This window comes from Quercus robur, chromosome 6 (genome assembly GCF_932294415.1).
Source record: "Quercus robur chromosome 6, dhQueRobu3.1, whole genome shotgun sequence".
Taxonomy (NCBI): Eukaryota; Viridiplantae; Streptophyta; class Magnoliopsida; order Fagales; family Fagaceae; genus Quercus; species Quercus robur.
The window spans coordinates 54431565-54454233 of NC_065539.1; the positions used below are offsets into that span (position 1 = coordinate 54431565).

Consider the following 22669-nt stretch of genomic DNA (forward strand, 5'->3'; position numbering starts at 1 on the left):
ATTTAGAATTGCACTGTAGCACAATTCACAATTGTATTTTTTTTTTTTTACAATAGTTACATTTTACAACATCTAATGGAGTGGGCATTTTGGCTTAAATTTGGCATTTGTCCTATCCGTTGATGATGCTGTAAGGGTATTGAACCAATCATTTTAATCTGAAGCCGTAGATCCACACTCTTTGAGCACAGATGAAACTCAAAGCCAATGAACACGAAACACGTCATCAAGTTCACTTTACTAGGGAGAGGCAGGCAAGCTGATAGTCATAGCCATAGGACTCCTTTTTGCTCCTCAATCCTCATAACTGGGCGACATATTCGAAGTTCCAACACTTCGCAATCTCCGCCTCTCCTTTTCTCTCTCTCTTTTAAATTAGCTACCCAGAGACACTGACACACACACACGACTCTGCCTTCGTTCCCTTCCAATCCCAAACTCTCTCTCTCTCTCTCTCTTTGATTTCTGTGTTTGTTTCACATTTTCGGATTAAAACACGAAACGCCATGTCGCAGTCGCTCCACCTCTTCAACCATGCATCTACACCCAACCTCACTTTCCCCTCCAACACCAAACAATGCTATTCTTACCTCCCTAAACCCTCCACCACCTACAATCGCCGCTTCCCTCTCATCTCAATCAGAGCCTCCTCCTCCTCCTCCTCAGATCTCGACTCATCTTCCCCACTCCTTGTCTCCGATAACGGCAAAGGCGCCGTAATATCTCGTGAGGAGGAGTACCCGGTGGCGGCGGGTTCCATAGAAGTGGACGCCGTCACAGAGACGGAGCTGAAAGAGAACGGGTTCAGGAGCACCCGAAGGACCAAGCTGGTGTGCACCATCGGACCCTCCACCTGTGGATTCGACCAGTTGGAGTCCTTGGCCGTTGGCGGAATGAACGTCGCCCGCATCAACATGTGCCACGGTACCCGTGATTGGCACCGCCAAGTCATCCAGCTCGTTCGCAGGCTCAACGAAGAGAAAGGCTACGCCGTTGCCATCATGATGGACACTGAGGGCAGTGAAATCCACATGGGTGATCTCGGCGGCTCTTCTTCCGCCAAAGCTGAGGTCCTACTCTCTCTTTTATTCACCTTAATTTATTTTCTTCTCATTTTTTTGTCTTTTCTTTTTGCTCATAATTAATTGTATTACTCAGTCCATGAACTATAAAGTGATCTCTTTGACTCCCTTAGATTACATAGTCAAACTCAAAACCAATCACTTTTTAACTTTTTTAGAGACTAAAAGTGGTCACTTTAAACTTCATCCGCCAAATTGCTCATGGGCTAAACTTTAGGGACCAACCATGTATTTTGACTTCTTAAATATTTCAATGAACAAATTACAAAATATTTACATTTCAAAGACAAAAGTTGAAGTTGAGCTTGGGCCTTCAACTTTTACAGTTGAAAGCAAATATTCCAGCCAAGATTTTTATTACTTTTGTTATATTCAAATTCAGAATGTCATAAATTTGATGATGTGAGCTTAAATAAAGCTAATTTCAGCACCCCTTTTTTTTTTTGTTTTTGATAAGAGCTAATTTCAGCACTTGTTTCGAGTTTTGCAGAGAGGCAGATGTGTTGATGTGTGTTTAGCTGTAACGCAGCCACATCTATCCCTCCCGTCATTGCCCTTTTATTTATCATGTTCTATTTAATAGACTCTTAACAAAATAGTCTTTTTTTGGATTTTTATTTTTTAAAAGATGGCTTAGATATTGGAAAAAACATGAGTGTGAAATTTGTTTACTTGTTGTGCCAATTCAATGTGTCTGAGGTGAACATATAAAATGCTTGTATTTATCTTTCTTAGGATGTAGATTTGCATTAATACTTGTGAAGCAATCAAACTGCTTCTCATTGTAACATAATGATAAACATCCAATTATATTGATGGCATTAACCTTTTCATAAAACTTCTCTCTTAACCAGTGTTCCTAATGTCTCTGTCCAATATTTTTGAATGAGATCAAATAATTACATGATTTCTATGGTGCAATATGTACATCATTCTATTGGTCACATTGGAGCTCATTGTGATTGGTCACTCAATATTGGCAGGATGGTGAGATTTGGACTTTTAGCGTCAGAGCTTTCGATTCAACTCTCCCAGAACGCACCATCAATGTGAACTATGATGGTTTTGCTGAAGGTTATTATCAGAAAAATATCTTTTGATTCAAAAGAATGCCTTTTGATTTATGAGAAATGATTCTTCTCTAATGAGTTTGTTATTGCATCGACGCGCATGTTAATAAATCAGTCCCTTTCCAACTGTGGTCTAATATGATACAGATGTGAAAGTGGGGGATGACCTCCTGGTGGATGGTGGAATGGTGAGGTTTGAGGTGATAGAGAAAATTGGTCCAGATGTCAAGTGCCGATGTACTGATCCTGGACTGTTGCTGCCTCGGGCTAATTTAACTTTCTGGAGAGATGGGAGTCTGGTGCGAGAACGTAATGCCATGCTTCCCACAATTTCTTCTAAGGTTCGTCCTCCCTCCCCCACTTCTCTCTTTTTTTCTCTCTCTTTCCCCACAAACTCTAAAGTTAAATGTAATATTATATATAAATCTTAGGGTAAATTGCAAATTACACCCCTAACGTTTGGGGGTGTTTGGATTTTACACCTTGAAGTTTGAGAATTTGGATTTTACCCCCTAAAGTTTGGGGGTGTTTGGATTTTACACATTGATGTTTCAAAATTTTTATTTTACCCCCTATATTTTAAGGGTTTTTGGATTTTACTTCCTAAAATTTGGGATTTGTTTGGATTTTACACCTTGAAGTTTTAGAATTTGGGGGTGTAAAATTGAAATACCCCCAAACTTTATTTTTTTTTGATAGGTGACCCCCAACTTTTAGGGGGTAAAACCCAAGTTCTAAAACGTCAGGATGTAAAATCCAAACACCGCCAAATTTTAGGGGCAAAATCCAAACCCTGAAGAAATTCTGAAACTTCAGGGTGTAAAATCCAAACACCACCAAACTTTATGGGGTAAAATCCAAATTCTGAAATTTTAGGGTGTAAAATCCAAAACCTCCTAAACTCTAGGATGTAATTTGCAATTTACCCTAATGCTAAGTTATGTGATATAGAAAGGAATAGTAACTACATGTGGAATGAATTACTGAATTCTTCAACTGATTAGAAAAGTTTAACAGACATTTTTCTTGGGGCTACTCTTGGATACATCATTGCTTTGAGCATTGTATAGTACTAAACGGGACAAGGAAATGCATAAAGTGGGATTAATTGTTATCATGGTTTTTATTTGAGTATTTGTCAAGTTAAGTGAGTTAGTACCTAACACACCATCTTTACTTAACAAAAACAGCTTTTTCAGCTAACATATTATACTGCCACACTTACTAAATTTTCCTTTCTCAGCTGTAACCCTAACATTGGTATCTGTAGGCATTTTGATTCTTTACCTACTATATATGCATTTCATAAAACCTACAGAGAATTGATTTCTAGGTGCAAGAAAAATATTTAGATTAGTTGTAGTCATTTCTTAATTTGCATTAAACCATCATTGGAAAACTTCCTATTTAGTGAACTGTCTAAACTCTAAACATCAGGGTTTCAAGAGATACTCCAGTCATTCCAGCATCTCTTGTGGTGCCTGGGCACTGGGGTTCAAAGCCCCACTAGCCCCCTTTCCTGTATTTACTATTTAAACAGGTCTAAACGTGAATAAAGCTTTGGTCATTTTAGTAACTGTTCTTTCTTGAACACATGCAATTGGAGGAATTACTCTGAGCTTTTTGGATAAATGCAGAGTGATCTGAGTTCTTCTCTGTCACATCTGTAGGCATCAGGTTGTTGAAGTTGTCACTATATGCCCTTGGAGCTTGTTTTGACTTTAAAATGCATGAAGCAATCTTGATGAGATTCAAGGCTTGGTGTTTTTTTGAGAAAGCTGAATAAATGATTTCGATTTGAAAATGCACACTCATATACATGGAAAGATACATCATGGGTTGTTTGGCACCACTTCTGTTTTGTATTTGACAAAACTGGGGATACATGTTTTTGTTCTGTTTATATTATACTGTAAACTGGAAAAACATCTATCAATTGCTATTATTATCCATTTTAGAAATAGAAAACAGAAAACATGTTCAATTAGGACGCACATGTTTTTTTGTATGTGACACACATGCTCATCTGTGCGAATACTCTTTCACATTTTTGTTTTCTTGTAAAATTGATCTGCATTACTGCAAAAATTGTGTGGTTTGGTCTTATACTGAAGCTTTTTGTATATTCAGGATTGGTTGGATATTGATTTTGGGATTGCAGAGGGTGTTGATTTTATTGCTATATCATTTGTCAAGTCTGCTGAAGTGATTAAACATCTTAAAAGCTACATTGCTGCGCGGTCTCGTGATGGGTAAGCTCATTTATTTACATGTAGTATTTTCCACCCAACTGTTTTGATGCCATCAAGAAAACTGTCCGAATCCCTCCACCCTTCCTTTTTCTCTTTTACTCTCTTTTTCACCCCAATTTTGACTTAAGATGCACTACTCATTGTTGGCTCTCTCATAGTAGTAAAATATGGCATATGTATACACTCTTAAGTTCATTATAATGAGTAATATTGCAAGTTACAACTTGGTCCCAAGTTAATTAGATGAACGTTGTCCTTTTTGTTTCATATTTTCTATTCTATCAATATCTTTAGTTCTGCAACAATTGAGATATTATCAATTTTTAGGCTGAGTAGATGTTTTGAAGATACTGAGAGATCTATTCCGGACCTCAAGCTTCTCTTTTTTAGAACTTTAAGGGATTGGTTGTTTGCTTTGCAAAATAAATCTTTCCCTTCTTTTATTGTTTTCCTAGACTCTTGCAATTTTTGTATTTGATTTCCGTTCCCTTGTTCACTCTCGGTGCAGTAGGGTGTTCCTTTTTTATCAATATATCTTATTACTTATCAAAAAAATTTTTAGGCTGAGTAGCTAATTTTCTATGTGATAATGCAGTGACATTGCTGTCATTGCAAAGATAGAGAGTATTGACTCATTGAAAAATTTGGAAGAGATCGTTCAAGCCTCAGATGGAGCTATGGTAGCAAGAGGAGATCTAGGTGCTCAGATACCACTGGAACAGGTCCCCTCGGCCCAACAAAGGATTGTTCAAGTGTGCAGGCAGCTCAATAAGCCAGTCATTGTTGCCTCTCAGTTACTGGAATCCATGATTGAATACCCTACACCTACCAGAGCTGAAGTGGCTGATGTTTCTGAAGCAGTTAGGCAGCGAGCAGATGCTTTGATGCTCTCTGGTGAGTCTGCCATGGGCCAGTTCCCGGAGAAGGCATTGGCGGTTCTGAGAAGTGTCAGTCTGAGAATAGAGAGGTGGTGGAGAGAGGAGAAACGCCATGAAGCTATGGAACTCCCTGACATTGGATCTTCATTTTCAGACAAAATTTCAGAAGAGATTTGTAGTTCTGCTGCCAAGATGGGTAAGCACTCTTTATATTTCTGTTTATGGATATGGTAAATTAATTTAGCTTATAAGTGGTCCATGCATAGTCTGTGTGTTTGCATGTAATTTACAATAATTGTTGTGTTTTGACTGTATTTTATGTAGTGTAGTAGTTGTTATTGTTTCTTCTTTTTAAACAGTCCCATTTCTAATTTATTTTTCCAAGTAACAATCTGGCCTTAAGTTACAGCTGTAGATTTTGTGCTTTAATTTTGTCTAAAACAGAACTAGCTGATTTAATTTTCAGAAAAATCTAAGTGTCCCCTTATTTTTTCCTGTAGTTTGTGACCTTTGTTGATGAATGATGACACTTTTTGCTTTGGTTGGAGATGATAATGAACAATTAAAGATTCTTTATTGTTATCCAATATACTCTTTGTCGTACTGATCCTGCCCTGCCTATCTGGGGCCTATCAGCTAGGTCCTGAGTCAACCTTTGAAAGAGGCATTCTTTGCACGGACTAGTGTTAGGTAAAATCCTAATGATGGATAATTTGAGGTAGGGGCACATCACAGTAGTGGATTGTTGCTACATGTGCAAAAAGAGCAGGGAAACCACGGATCACTTGCTCCCTTCATTTGATGTAGCCAAGGAACTTTGGGATATGATCTTATGCTTGTTGGGGGTGCAGTGGTCATGCCCAGATGACTCGGTAGATTTATCCACTTGTTGAAAAGGAAGTTTTGGTGGGCACCATAATGCAAGCATATGTCATTCCTTTATGCATCATTAGGTGTATTTGGAGAGAACACAATGGGTGTAGTTTTGAAGATTATGAGAAAAGTTAGAAAACAACTTCAGAGTTGAAGCCACTACTATTGAAGGCCCTTTATAATTGGAAAGCCGCTGCTGGCTGTTTTTATTTTTCAAACTTGTTAGAATTTCTTGATTTCTTTGTTGATTTTTGGTGCATCTCTTGTATGGTTCCTGTGTAATGGGTTGCACCGTTTTGCCCTCTTAATGAATTTGTATACTTATAAAAAAATTCAGTGGACTTACATGGTTTTTGATTTTGCAGCTAATAATTTGGAGGTGGATGCACTTTTTGTCTATACAAAGACAGGCCACATGGCATCTCTCCTCTCACGTTGCCGACCTGACTGCCCAATCTTTGCGTTTACTACCACAACATCTGTGCGGAGACGTCTGAATTTACAGTGGGGCCTGATACCTTTCCGTTTAAGCTTCTCTGATGATATGGAAAGCAACCTTAACAAAACATTTTCATTGCTCAAGGCCAGGAACTTAATCAAATCAGGTGACCTTGTCATTGCTGTCTCAGACATGTTACAGTCTATCCAAGTTATGAATGTTCCGTGAAAACTGGAATTTGTTTGGATTGCAAGCACTGTTCCTTCTAAATCATAATATCCGTCTAAACTTCTATATCCTTCACTATTGGGTCCACAAGTTGCTTAGTGCTAGAAAGAAAAAGAGTGTAATCATGAATCCAGTGCTCTCCTTCCTTGACTTACTCCAACATTGCTTTTTCCAGTGGCTGCATTAGAATTTGATTAGGGCTGTGAGTTATATTCCACTTGAGCTCTTCTAGTCTTAAGCAAGTGAGCACTATTTGTACCCCATGAGTAATTTTGCATAGGCTATTTATCACAAAATGCATTGCTGTATGCCCGAGGTAGATCTCCTGCACCTTTCAATTTTTCCTTTCTGGTTTGTGAAACAATGTAGTGCTTGTATTATTGTATTCCTTTTCAGCTACTCTAAAAAAAATTTGAAATATGAATCAAGCATAATTTCCAGACTACTTTCCTCTACATTTTTTTGCCCCTCAATCCAAACAAAGCCATAAAAGTTTTAAGGGGAGGAGGTGCCTGTTGAAATATAACTGAAATGTAGCTCATTGGTTGGATTATTATCTTTAGACTAGGATTTCTCTTATGTGGGATGACGTACTGAGCCACTAAGGTGTGGTTTTCTATAAGATAGAATTGGATCCACCTTAGGTTAGGTTGGGTTAGGTTAGGTTAGGCGTGAAACTACCCTGTAGAATGCAAATATTTCAAGAATAAAGTAGTTAAAAATTTTAGTTGGTAATGCTTAGCCTCCATCTCAGTAGGTAACTGCTGCTGTCTGTCAAAACATACTATATAGTGAGTTGCGAGAACTACACTACTCGCTGTAGATTCAGAATTATCATTCCGGTGACGTTGCAAGTTTTCGCTGTCATACGTGTTGGGCTTCTGTCAAGAACTTGATTCTGGATCTGAATGGGTCCATTCACTTTTCAAACCATTAATTTCGGGATTTCATTTATCTTTCCATCTTAATTCTTGCAAGCTCGGATGCTATGCAAAGTACTTTGGGCCCATCGTGGACATTTCTGTTTATCAGCTGAGATTTAAAGAGCTCTTTGATTTAGAGTCATCTTTGATTTATACGGAGTATAGATACTAAGAATATTAACTCATTTTAATCTGATTTCTTTTTTTTATCCATGCCTATTTTTTATCCGATCCAACCCATTTGATTGGCCTCATTTATAAAATTAAAAATTTTTATTTTTTGTTGGTCAGTTTGTTGTATGCCAAAGTTATATATAATTTTCTATAATATAGATAAAAATACCAAAAACATTACTAGTCAAAACAAGGTGTAATTCTCAAATATGATTATGCTCATTCTAATTCCCCCACCCCACCCCTAAAAAATATCTTTCGAGGTGACTTAACTTTATTTCATATCTTAACATGTATACCCTTTTTTTCTTTTTTTGAAATTATTGGAATGTGAAGTGTAAACTTGTAGATTTATGAATTATCCATTTTTGAATGTTTCCTTTTGTAGGTACTCAAGAATTTTTGCCTTTGGCTTTGGTTTTGGCTTTTTTGGCTTGATTGCCTTGCCTTACCTTGGCTTGAATTCTTTTGTCCTACATTGGAAAGATAGCTTTCCTCCTTCTACCTTATAGTGGTACTCTATCTCATTGGTTCATCCCTTATAAGGTAGAAGGAGGAAAGCTATCTTTCCAATGTGGGACAAAAGAATTCAAGCCAAGCCAAGGCAAGGCAATCAAGCCAAAAAAGCCAAAGCCAAAGGCAAAAATTCTTGAGTACTTACACTTTTATTCTTTTATTTGTATTGAAAGTACATATAGAGGGAGAAAAAAAATGTTTAACAATTTGTTTGGATGAAGAGCGAGGAGAGGAGAATAGTGGGGAATGAGATAGGATTAATTTTTCCCTATCTAGATATTTGTTTTTAAGAAGATAGGTAAGGATTTGAGAGGGTTTAGAAGGGATTCTTGATTTGGGGGACTTTAAATTTTGAAAGGGAAGAAGTCCTAGTTTCATGAATTATTTATAGATTTTTTTATTTTTTATTTTCCCTTAATATCTTTAGTTTAGAGTGGTATATTTTTCTATTTCTGTATTCATTTTCACTAGGTTATAACAAAAACATTCAACAATAATGAGGATGAGATGGTTTTACCTAGGTGAATGAGGTAGTTATCTCGACTTTCTTGCTAAGAACTATGAATGAGTCTCTTGATTTCAAAAGTAAAAAAAATAAAATAAAATTCAGACACATGGCAAAAAATTTGACAATAATTAGAAACTAATTTGGATTCTAATTGTGCTTCAACTTTAATATAATATATATGATATATGAGATATGATATGATTTACTTTTCTTACCTCCCTATAACTAAATATGGGGTGGGGGAGGGGGGGGGGGGGGATAAACTTTCTCATTCTTCTTAATTTTTAAAGTATCCAAATAAGAGGGAGAGATATTCACTCTACTCTCCACTCCTATCCTCTTATTCCCTCTTGTATTCTCTCTCTAAACTTCCAAATAAGAGGGAGGAATAATTATTTGACATCTTTGAGTGCACAGTAATTTTATGTGCAAAAGCCCAATGTTATGTATAGAACTTTTTTTATTGATTGTTTAAAGGGGAATAGGAGTCTAAAAGACCTCCAAGTTTGATAAAATAAATTAAGGGAGTCCAAACTCTAAACTTTAATAATAATATTTTTTGAAATTATATATGTGGGGTCCAATAATTGACGGGCCAGGCCCATTTGCTGATGAAGGGTCCAAAGGCCTAAGCCGAAAAAGGTCATGGCCAGAGTTCAAGAGTAGTATGGCCCAATTGGCCCGGAGAAGCAGCCGAGGACAGTGCAGTCCTCGGCTGACCCAAGAACAAGGGCAGAAAGGTAAAGGGACGTGCTTGAAGGGAAATATAAAATATCTAAGAAAGGCTTCCTTTGCCACCTTCCCCATGCATATCTCTGCGCCTAACAGATCCTTATCCGTTAACTTTATCAACAACTCTCAACGACTTAGGTCTAGGACTGATGGGACAAGTATCAGTCTTGGAAAGGTCGACCCTACACGTGGACAAAGGAAATTGAACGCATGCTAATATAAAAGAAAAAATATGTAACCTAAAAGGGGGGGTTCCAAAGGTGAATACACCTGAACCAGGTATGAAAAGCTTAACAAAACCACCACCGGGTGAACATGACTTAGCCTTTCGATCCCACTCTCTACAAATGATATTGTATGGGCACACTCACGTCCTGACCCAACTACAATTTCGGTGCGTTCTGGAACGTGACCCTACAATATATATAGATAAACAGCATCAAATTATATAAACAAATGGTTGTACGAAATAAACATTAACGTTTAAATTCAAAGAAATCTATTCTATATTTTTATCTACTATAACTAGATAACATTTATTTCAAAAAGTAACTTAACAATTTTTCTTCACTCTTATTTATTTATCAAAATAACAAAACTATAATTTTAAATTAAATGATAATATATAGAATTATAGACACATAAAAGTAACACCTGGCCTCTTGACAGTGGTAATATTTCTGAAAAATACAAATAAATAATTAAAAAAGGCATAGATTTTTATTAATGGGAAATGGTCCACATATGGATATATATTGGCCAGAAAGAGGCGATGACTCGTAAGTCATAACCACACACTCTTAGCAGGGCCGGCCCAAGCGTTTCGGAGGCCGGCGAAGTTTTCAAATGGGGTCTTTATATTATCACTTAAATAATATTTAACTAGCATTTTATATAATAATTTTTTTAAATCCATTCTTTTTACTCTTTAATATGATTTTTTTTTTGAGAAAATGCTAAAGTCATAACAATTTTTACTATAAACTGGTGTTGTAATAAATGTGATCAATGACATGAGGCTTACAAAGATATTAGAAATATTATAAAATTTACAACATGAGAATTACAAAGATATATTATCAATCACAAATATTCATTAAAAAATGCATTCAATAGTTTGTTAAAATTTACCTATCATATTTATTGTCACATCAAATTATAAAAGTTATAGAGACCACCACGCACCATTGGTGCAATGATCACTCCACAAGTATAAGTTCTTATGGGGTGTGGGGGGCAATGACTGAGATTTAAGTCTCTAGAAGAGAGTTTTGCAAACATATACACTTAGATTAAACTAGAGTATAATTTTTATTTTGTATAAAAATAATTAAATAAATAAAAGTTATGTACTAAAATTTATAGTATTTTTAACATATATTTTCCTATTTGAATTACTTGTGATTAGTAACACGTCTATTTGTAAGACCTATTTATTTAAATTTGTCTTATCTCTATTTTTAGTATTACTTAATTCTTTGAGCCTTCTTAATAGTAAAAAAAAAATGTAAACTAAAATGTTTTAATATCTCCTAAAAATATTTATAAATAAATAAAAAATAAAAAAATTTACCCCCAAATTTGGGGCCTTCTCTTGTAAGGGGCCTAGGCAATGGCGTAATTGGCCAAAGCCTAGGGCCGGCCCTGACTCCTAGCTCCTAGCCATCAGCTTACTGGTGTGCACTGGGAGGGCTCAAACCATGACCTCACCTGCATTGCAATGCATGCAATCCAATAATTTCATGGGACCCTTTGTGATGCCACACCCCCCCCCCCCCCCAATTGCTGCCTGATTCAACTTGAAAAGTTTCTGAAGATGACTTGAAACTTAAAAACCCTATACCTGCTACACTAGCAAAAATCAAGTAGATGGCACAATCATGGATTGCCACATACAATAATTACGCTAGATCCAAACCAAATCCCAAGATGGTACCCAAACAATGGAAGTTAATAAATAGCTAGCAATCTAACATAATCCATTATTTCTCAAAAAAAAAAAAAACATAATCCATTAATGTGTCATCAAGTTTAGTGAAGACACCTGAATATTACCCAGTAAAATCTTTTGGGGTAGGGTATTCTACATGAGTCTAAGATATATAAAAAGAGAAATTATCTTCCATTGTATAAATCATATCCCAACAGCCATCCAATTGAATCCAAAATAAAATTTTATAAACAAACTACTCAAATATTATATGGTGAACCATAGCTTTAAAAGGTCAAGGAAAAACTAATAGTTCTAATCATGGTGAGCTAGGTTGAGGTCATTTCTCTGTGAAGTATATCATAAATTGACCACTGGATTGTCAGTGTGTCACCTAATCTTCTTTTTATTTATTTATTTATTTATTTTTGAGAATCAATTTGTTTTTAATTCACCTAATCTCTTGTTTGCTTCATATGAGTTATTGTGTGATGTGAGAAATTCGGCGATGGATTTGATATATTTTGATGATATCCTAGTAGTTAGCATCATCATCATGGGTCCCATTCTCTAACCCCTATGGATGGCTCATTGGTCCATTAATAAAGACTCCGTCAACCCATATATGTTAGACAGTTGTTAAAAATTTTATAGCTTAATGACTGTTTTCTCCAATCCTTGTTTCTTCGCTTAAAATTAATGTATCTATATTCTATATATTAGAAAAGAAAAAAGAAAATCATTACAAAACAAAACACTTGGCATTCAATATTTAGTACAGTGATCTAATTAAACACCATTTAATAAGAAACAAATAACGTCATGGGGATGGGGGAGGGGAGAAAAGACAAGAACAGAGAATGCTACTGCCTTTGCCAGAAGCCTAAAAACAAGAATCCAAACCACAATAGTCCCAAAGAGAAGAGTGGGTTTTGGTGTTGGATTGGCAAAGCAAATAGCCATCATTTCATACATAGCTTTCCCTATCAAATACCTTTTATGTCCTCATCGGAGGACATCATCTCTCATTTTAATTGCTATATAATATTTGAGACACCAACTTTGTTTTAATTGAAGCAAACAAGTGGGTAATAATACCTTTTTGATTATCATTATTCCATGTCTGGGTCTGAAATTGAAAATCTTTCTGATCAGAGAGCGTCTACCATAACGAACAAAGCTCTTCATGGTTGATCACAGTCCAAACATGCTAACTGAATAAATCTAGTTTGAAAGTCAATAGATTTGGAAATGCATGTGCAAATGAGAAGCGATATAATAAAATCAATATTTTCAATTGTGTCAACTGCCGAGTAGATTTCTTTTTATATTTTTTTTTTATATTTTTCTTCTTTTAACATGTCCCGAATTATATGTGTAGTAAAATTATTAACATAATTTATTATAAATGAAAATTTAATATTAAATTTTCAATAAATTATATACAAAAAAAATTATTTTGATCACCAATCAGATAATAATTGTGGGGTGTACGAGGACCAAGAAGGGCAAGGAGCATGGCGTTCCTCACCAAACCATTTGTAAAGTGCCTTAGATCCGAGAAGGTGGTCTACATGAGTAGAGGATGGGAAATAGGCATGAGGTGAGGGAGGAACAGTGGAGTTGTAGGAAGTTACCTGAAAGGGTATACCTACCACCCCGCATTGAATGCTCTATAGCAAACTTATCCGTTGCATTAATGAAGAGGTGACACTTGAACAGTGTTTTCACAGCTAGCAACCATTTCTACCACCTTTAACAGAGCCTTGATGGGACAAATATCAGAGGGAGAGTTTTGGAACGTACACGTGAAAGGTCATGATGCAAAGAAGTAGGATATATAAGAAGAAAGAAGTCCTGAAATGAGGGGACTTTTTGGAAGAAAAACAAGAAAAAAGGAGGAAGAACAGTGTACAAACCAGGAAAACCTAAGAAAGACTTATATAAGAACACATCCTCGGGTAGGATCGAGGATAGCTTTTTTACTGATTTGAATCTTGTTTTTCCTTAACTGTGACTTGCATTATTAGCCTGAAACTTAATGTACAATTGTATGGTGATTACCTTCCCATCTCTACATCAAAACAATTATATTGTTTGGGCTTGGGTTGAAGTGTAAGGTACCATTAATCTAAGTGAGCCTGGGCTTTCAAAATCCAGTTCCTACAACAACAACAACAACAACAATAATAATTGGTTATTACATGTTGTGCTTGCAATTTCTAGTTTAAGATAACTATTATATGTCACGTGACTTGCTTTTGCTATGTGAGTCACTCTAGGTGCATTGATATTTGTAGGGGTAAAGTCCCTAGATCAAACAATGGGCCTTGGGCCCCATATAGAATTCGACCACGTCCGAGGAGAAAGTGTGGGCACCAAAAGGGCTCCTGGCCCAATTCTTATGGGCCCAAACTTGTTTAAAAGGCAGTTCGAGGAGAAATGTCTCTTTGGAAGTGCCAAGTATGGCTCAAACATGCATCCTACCAGCAATAAAGAATCACTACAATGAGTATTAGTAGTAGGGATGAGTCCCACAAGCCAGGGAGAGGGAAGAGAGTATAGGATGTCAAGGGAGAGACTACAGCTGCCACATTAAATGCAGGACAGCTACTTTTCTGGTTGCATTAATGTGGAGATGATTGGTGAACAGTGTTACCTTGGCCACTACAACTCATAGAAAGATAGGGGAGATGTCCGATGGACGGGCACTCAAGTGAAGGTCCAGATGATCAACAAGCGTAAGGTTCTGATGACTTCAAGGAGGCTATATAAGAGAATGGAATCCCCATGAAGAAGGGACCGAAAAAAAAAAAAAGGAACTGAGAGCAGAAGAAGGAGAGAAAGACCATAGCCTTTGATCAGGAACAGAGGTGCACCCATATGTCTCCTCGGACCGAATATCCAATGGACATGAAGGAGATTTTCTTATGTTTAATTGTTGTATGGCCCAAAATTAACTAATACTCACTTTGTTAGGGCCTAATTCTGTAACCTGCTCTCTACAAATTCATTGTCTAGGGCTTCTTGGGCCAACACCACCTACCTGTTGGGCTTGGGCCCCAAAATGTGACCCTACAATATTATTAATATAGTTTGTTCTAAGCAAATTTATTTTAAAAAATTAAAACTATAACTCAAATTAAAAATCAATTATAAAAGGTTTTAAGAAGAAAATGTTAAAATTATTACAAATTTTACTACAATAAACTTACAAACTAACGTAATTATAAATGTAATTGATGCCAAATCAATAATATAATTAAATTAAAAAAAATTAAGCATCATAATTAAATTTATAAATTAGTTTTTCTATTTCATGTTTGGAAGTTTACACATTAATTTATAAGATTTAAGTATTAGTAAAATTTACAGTAGAAGTAGAATCACTATTTCAAGAATTTTTTTATTAAAAAAATTCTATTTATATTTATGTTAATAGTTTAATAAAAACTTGCTCTTATATGATAGATCTTCATTTCATAACTTAATGGTTTTTTTTATATATATAAAAAAACTTTTTATTATCTAATTTTTTTTGAGAAAGTTTTTATTATCTAATTTATTGTTTAGTTTCAATTATATTATTAAAATATTTTTAATTTATATGAACCGGTATACACATGGACATAATAATAGTGACCTTTGTAATAACTTCAGCATTTAAATATAAATTTCTCTCTTGGCATTATTTTCATAAACAAAAAAAAAAATCTCTCTCTCTCTCTCTCTCATAATCAATTAGTCATCGGTTAAGAAATAATGCAAAAAATTTCAATCCAACGGATGTGTTTTTTTTTTTTTTTTGAGAGAGTTTCAACCTATAATGTTCACTTTTGATGATAGCTGTAAGGTTGAATTTATTCAACCATCTAATTGGCTTTATTCCGTGCCAAATTTGCTTGTAATTCAGCATTTAGAAACCCTGTATTTAGGTGGGATTGATGTAAGGGTAGTGAGTGAGATAGAGTGAAGATTGCTCAAGAGTGTGCAAGAAAACAGAGTGTCGCGGCTGGGACTCGCGGGTGGACTCGCGGCTTCAACCCGCCAGAAGATGCACACGTGCCAAGCATGCTGGAAGATGAACAGTCATGCTAGCTGGAGCACTACAGGACAAAACAGGACAACTGGCCATACGGTTAACTCGCGACTTAGTCAAGCCGCGAGGTCAAGCCGCGAGCCACCCCTGTTTTGGAAAAACCTGACGTTTCGCATTCCTCTTCACTCCAGCATAAATACCCTTTTAACCCACGATTGAAAGAGAGCTTCCAGAGAGAATTTGGAGAGAGAAACCCTAAAGAAAAACCAGATTGTTTCACACACAATCCCTACTTTAGAGTCTCATCAAATTCCCTCACTCTCTTCCTCTCCATTGTTAAATCCTTGAGAGGCATTATACCAAACCTGGTTCTCACCATTATCATCTCTGTGAGACAGACGTTTGGAGTTCTGGGAAGCAGTTAGGAAGGAGCCAATCTTCATTGGTTGATGCTACGGTGTAGTAGCGGAATCCGGAAAGCTAGAAAAGAAAAAGGTTCGGCGCAACCTCGTTGGAGCAAGAAGCTTGGAGGGCTTAGGTGCATTGGGTAGATTAGGCTTGGAGGGTCTATTGCTGTCCTTGTATCCCAACTGTATTTTCTAGTGGATTGATTACCGCTTGGAGGGCGGCGGAGAGGTTTTTCGCCGAGGTCTTCGGTTTCCTCTTCGATAACACATCGGGTGTTATCTTTGTGTTTGCATCTTCCTTCCTCTCTATCTCTGCCTTTACATTATCTGTTGTGGTTTATTTTGTTATGGCTTAGATAGTTGTTTAACCAATTTCATATTATAGCATATATTAAGTTTCCGCACACTTGTTGTTTGACATATTGCTTGTGTTGGTTAAGTTGGTTTTTGGGGGTCTAAACGTTCAAAAGTGTTTTTGTACACGTTTTTGAACTTTCAATTGGTATCAGAGCGGGTACACTTGTTGTGGTTTAAATACCTAAGTGTGATCCTTGACCCCTTGTGTTTATTTGCCATGGATTGTGCTTTGTATGACTCTTTGCATGATTTGGTTGGTGATGAATGTAACATGCCACGTGTTTGTGAAAATTCCTCTATGAGTGTTAATCCTCATAAGTGTGATGACATGTTATTTGAATCTATGGGTGTTGTTGACAAACTCTTCAAGAAAAATGCTAAGAAGTTTCAAAAGAATTTGAGCAAGTTATTTTGTGAAAAGGATGATTTGATTGCTAAGCTCAATGAATCCAACAAATTGGTTGAGAAATATAAAAAACTTGCTGAAATTTATCTTGAAAAGCTGAAAGAGTTTGAATGTTTGAATATGGACTTGGATGCTAAACTTGTTTTGTCTAACAAACTTGTTGATGATCTTAAATGTGAAAATGAATCTCTTAAGATGCATGCCAAGTGTTTGATTGCTGAACCTATTGTTAAAAAGGATGATAATGTTTGTTGCAATCATGTTGTGGTACCCGATTTTGTGCCTAGTGTGTGTTCTACCTTAAAGGACAAATCGGTGTACCTTCCTTCACATAAAAGAAATCAAAAGGTGGAGAGAAAGGCTGTTAAGTCAAAGCCTTCGTTTAGGTCTCAACCTAAGGCTTTGGATGGATCTAAGTTTGTTCCAACTTGCCACCATTGTGGTGTGATTGGTCATATAAGACCTCAATGTCATAAGTTGAAGAGGGAACAAAACCATGTTGCTAGATCCATTCCCAAAAAGCCTAGTGGACCTAAACACATTATTTGTCACCATTGTGGTGCCTTTGGTCATCTAAGACCTCATTGCTCTAAGTTTCAAGCTCTTAAGAGAATCAAAAGAAAAGAGAAACTTGAGCTTTTTGGAAGTTGTGCTAAAAAGAGTAAACTGGATTTGAGTGAAAATAGCATGTTGTTAAAGAAAATGTTTAATGCTCTTAACTCCTTGACTATGTGCATCTCCGGTTCTTATTCTTCCAACCCTCGTCTCGCTTCTCTTGAGACACTCATTCCAAACAATCATTCCGTTTGGATGAGGAAGGGTTCCTATGGTTGAGCTTTTGCTCTTTTGGTCCTTGATCTAATTCTTTCGATCTTTGTAGGACCCTTCATGCATTAAATGTCATATCTTCATGCATTTTGTGCATCTTGCATTTATTTGTATGCATTGTTTTGTTTTTGATCTTACTTTTATGTTTCTATTTTGTGTGAGTAAAAATCCAAAACCACATAAAAAGTGAAAAATTCAAAAAGTTTGATCGTATATGTTTGAGCACATATCACATGTGAGTTTGGCCTTGTACCTTTGTACAAATGGCTTTGTGCATTTTCGAGCTTAACTTGTTATTTTTGCACTTATATCTTTGTGGGAAAAATCTTGACATCTTTGTGTGATTGTTGTAAATCGATCTTCAAGCTTGTCATGAACGATTTGTCAATAGTCATGTTGGTTTTGATACATGCGTAGACTTGTGCTTATATCTCTTCCCACTCTTTTATCTTTATTGCTTAAAGAGCTCAATAAATGTAAATCTCAAAATGAAAAGAGATAATGAGCTGCAAAAGCCGTCGCACATACTAGTATTCGACTAGGAAAAAGGGAAAGCGATTTATATGAAAATGTATGATGCCCAAAAAGCCAAAGGCTTGTTCATCAAATTGAAATATCAAAAATTTCAGGCATCAATCTCAAAAATGAGATGTATTGCTCAAAATGAGTTGTATTGATTCAAAATGATCAAATGATATGAATTGTAAGAAGCCAAATGAAAAGCTTCAATCTTATGTAATCATTTTCTTGTGGGAGGTCATATATGTTCACTTCTATAATTGAGATATACCACTTGACTTAGTACTAGTTGTGTATGACTTGATTGAATTGATCATTGAAGCTTCATTCTAGACTAAGGACTATTCCACACTTGATACACACACATAACACACTTGCCTTATGTTCAATGAATGTCTTATTCATTTGTTAGATTGTACTTGTCTAAATGTGATGTGTGTGTGCTCAATCTTATATGGATTAATCCAAAAAGATTTTTGATCATTTTATATGTTTTTGGAAGTGATTTTTATCACTTTTTGTGTTTATGTTTAGTGCTTACTTTGTTTTTCAATGTTTAAACATGTTCTGAATTGAAAAACAGGTGTCAGAGTTTTTCGCGGCTCAGCTGGCGACTCGCCAGTCGCAAAACTCCAGTCGCGAGCTCATCCAGAAGCTTTTGGCGACTCACTCGCGGCTTGCTCGCGGCTCACTCGCGACTCGCGAAGATTTTCGCGGCTGAAACTCGCGGCTCGCGGCTGAAACTCGCGGCTTGCTCGCGACTGAACCTCGCGACTCGCCCAGTCGCGAAACGCCCAGAAACAGTTTTTTAAAGGGCTTTTTGTGGGAAACTTGTTTTAAACCTCTCCCATCCTCTCTAAAACCCCTCTTTTAATATTTTTACATCAAAACCCAACCAATTTGAATGGTTTTTCAATCCATTAACATCTCTAAGGTAATTATAAACTCTTTTCATTGATTTTGATCCTTAGATTATGTTTTGGAGAGTTTTGTGCTCTTGGTTGGGATTTTTATCATAGGGGTTGGGAAAACTTAATTTTTGCCAAATTTCTTCATGGGATTGGTTTCTTTTGTTGATTTGCATTGGATGTTGGCCCCTTGTGGCAGAAAGAACATGTATTAAGGGTAGATTTCATGATGTTCATGCATTGTTTCACATTATTGTTCATAGTGTGCATGTTAGGTGTTTGATAAAATGCCTCTTAGACATTTTCTCGCTTGTTTGGACTCCGATGAGTACCAAACTTTGGGGTTTCTCATGTTTCCTCTTTAGGAACGTGTTTGGTTCATTGGTTGTGTATTTAACACACCTTGCCCCACATGTGCATTTTTCATGCATTGGTCATGCATTGCACTTAGCCACCTCTTGCACACACTTTTGCTACCCTTGTCATGCATTGGTCTTGACCTTGCTGTTTCATCCTAGCATGTCATGCTTACCTTATGCTTTGTAGCATGTTACTTTGTCTTAGGTTTGAGCTTCATTTTCTCATTCATCTTGCACCCCTCATGCATCATTAGCATTGTTCATACCTTCATCTCTTGCCCTCGTTTCTTCTTGACCCTTTGTCTATTCCTGACAAAAAGGGGGAGAGTATACTCTAGAGTATGTTTCGGAGTATTTTGTCATTTCTATATGACTCTTGTGCACATCCTTAGGGGGAGAAATTCTATTTCTCATGCACATTTGTAGGGGGAGAGATATTCCATAGGGGAGATGCATATACCAAGGGGGAGAAGACATTGTGTTAACTAGAAAACCTTGTTCTGTTTGTTTTCTTGTTGGCTTTATGGTGCTTTGTGTTATGCTTTGCTGTTCTCATTGCATCATGTTTGTGCTTTGGACATGCATATATCCCTATGTTATTATGCTTCATTGAATGCATGTTCAGATGATCATTTGCTTTGCTATGTGATCATTGTAGTCATTTCTATACTTGTTATATTATACTTGTCATTTATTACTTGCTTTACCTTGAGGGTCTAATGTGTTTTGTGCAAGTGTTTCAGGTTACAAGTATATATGTTCCAAGTGCATCACAGCTTCTCATCATTTTGAAGGGGAGAAACTTTAAGCACTTTTAGTTTATATTGTTTAAGTTTTTATTCAATATAATGTGATTTGTACCCATATGCTTATGTAAGCTTTCAGGGTTATTGTTTTATGCATAGTTTGTAGGCTTTATGGTATGTACCTTGCTTAAGTGCAGCCTTTATGCTATGTTGAAATCAGTACTTTAATCTAAATGTTCTGCATTTTGGTTTATGTACTGTCACTCTTGTGCCCTTGTAGGATTGTTCCTAGATGCATATGCCTTGTGTGCTATGCATTGGTTGAGTGTTGAGCATACAAGTGTCTTGCCTTGTGCTTGTTAACTTGTATGTCCTTGTGTTCATTCCAAGTGTGAATGAGCACTGTGATCACTACCTTGTGGTGTTCACTTGGTTGATCAAGCCATGTTTTGTTTATTAACTTCATTTTTGCTTGATCTCATATTGCCTGTTTCATATGCATTTATAATTTTCTGCTGACAATGATCATGGTGTATTGTTGTGTTTCAGGAGTTTATGTTCATATGATTCAAGTGCTTCACAGCTTCTAGAGTTAGGTGTGAGTGAGTTTTGATCAACTGTTCCCAACTCACATGTTAAGTCTAGAGTCTGTTTTAGGGTTTTGTCACGGAATAGCCAAAGGGGGAGATTGTAAGGTTGAATTTATTCAACCATCTAATTGGCTTTATTCCGTGCCAAATTTGCTTGTAATTCAGCATTTAGAAACCCTGTATTTAGGTGGGATTGATGTAAGGGTAGTGAGTGAGATAGAGTGAAGATTGCTCAAGAGTGTGCAAGAAAACAGAGTGTCGCGGCTGGGACTCGCGGGTGGACTCGCGGCTTCAACCCGCCAGAAGATGCACACGTGCCAAGCATGCTGGAAGATGAACAGTCATGCTAGCTGGAGCACTACAGGACAAAACAGGACAACTGGCCATACGGTTAACTCGCGACTGGAACTCGTGACTTAGTCAAGCCGCGAGGTCAAGCCGCGAGCCACCCCTGTTTTGGAAAAACCTAACGTTTCGCATTCCTCTTCACTCCAGCATAAATACCCTTTTAACCCACGATTGAAAGAGAGCTTTCAGAGAGAATTTTGAGAGAGAAACCCTAAAGAAAAACCAGATTGTTTCACACATAATCCCTACCTTAGAGTCTCATCAAATTCCCTCACTCTCTTCCTCTCCATTGTTAAATCCTTGAGAGGCATTATACCAAACCTGGTTCTCACCATTATCATCTCTGTGAGACAGACGTTTGGAGTTCTGGGAAGCAGTTAGGAAGGAGCCAATCTTCATTGGTTGATGCTACGGTGTAGTAGCGGAATCCGGAAAGCTAGAAAAGAAAAAGGTTCGGCGCAACCTCGTTGGAGCAAGAAGCTTGGAGGGCTTAGGTGCATTGGGTAGATTAGGCTTGGAGGGTCTATTGCTGTCCTTGTATCCCAACTGTATTTTCTAGTGGATTGATTACCGCTTGGAGGGCGGCGGAGAGGTTTTTCGCCGAGGTCTTCGGTTTCCTCTTCGATAACACATCGGGTGTTATCTTTGTGTTTGCATCTTCCTTCCTCTCTATCTCTGCCTTTACATTATCTGTTGTGGTTTATTTTGTTATGGCTTAGATAGTTGTTTAACCAATTTCATATTATAGCATATGTTAAGTTTCCGCACACTTGTTGTTTGACATATTGCTTGTGTTGGTTAAGTTGGTTTTTGGGGGTCTAAACATTCAAAAGTGTTTTTGTACACGTTTTTGAACTTTCAATAGCTCTTTATTATCAACCCAATAGATGTGTTGGGCCAACTATTTAAATAATGGTACATGTAGGGACACGATCCTCAAACGGCCCAACGATTACGTTGGGCTCGCACGTGAGGGATCCCTCACAATAAAATCTGTAGAGAGTGGGCTTGAAAGGCTAGCGTTTGGTCACAGGGCGTTGGTCCAGACCGGGCGTTGGGGAAACCCAGACAGGAAAAGGCTTCGAGCTGGATGCCCAAGCCATACGGCTTTGCAAATTGAGAGATTGGGCTCCTCGGATCATGTCCGATGAGCATTAATGTTTTTCCCCGGTTACCCGACGGTGGGTTTTCCGTGGTGATGTGCATATATTGTCCGAGCATTCTCATTCCTCAAGCTCTTTTTCAGGAAGTGAGATGGGATCCTCCCTAATTAGTTTCCCTTTCCTTTTATACTAGCCTACGTTTGTTGTCCCTCGTCCACGTGTAGGGTCAATTTTTCCAGGACTGATATTTGTCCCGTCAATCTAATCCCAGAATTGCTCTGGATTGTTCATAAAGCCTAAAAATCAGGTTCTGTTAGGTGCAATGTCATATCAATGAAGGGTATTAAGGACAATTTCCCCGAGATATTTTCTGATCTTTTAAGTTTGCTTGTACGCCACTTTCATCAGTGAGACTTTGGGTCTGCCGAGGACTAAGCTGTCCTCGGTTGTATCT

At 37.0% G+C, this 22669-nt stretch overlaps 1 protein-coding gene across 1 annotated transcript; it reads left to right on the forward strand.

Moving 5' to 3' along the window:
• The first annotated feature begins 288 nt into the window (after positions 1–288).
• Positions 289–7267, forward strand: LOC126689550 (pyruvate kinase isozyme A, chloroplastic). The gene is made up of 6 exons (XM_050384794.1): positions 289–1070; positions 2066–2156; positions 2300–2493; positions 4283–4404; positions 5000–5478; positions 6521–7267. Exons 1-6 carry the CDS (start codon positions 507–509, stop codon positions 6820–6822), a joined length of 1752 nt encoding a protein of 583 aa, XP_050240751.1. The 5' UTR covers positions 289–506; the 3' UTR covers positions 6823–7267.
• Positions 7268–22669: the final 15402 nt, after the last annotated feature.

Coding starts and splice junctions, on each gene's coding strand:
- LOC126689550 (XM_050384794.1), top strand. CDS start 507: ATGTCGCAGTCGCTCCACCTCTTCAACCATGCATCTACACCCAACCTC. Junction 2,494..4,282: donor TTCCCACAATTTCTTCTAAG/GTTCGTCCTCCC, acceptor TTGTATATTCAG/GATTGGTTGGATATTGATTT. Junction 5,479..6,520: donor TAGTTCTGCTGCCAAGATGG/GTAAGCACTCTT, acceptor TTGATTTTGCAG/CTAATAATTTGGAGGTGGAT.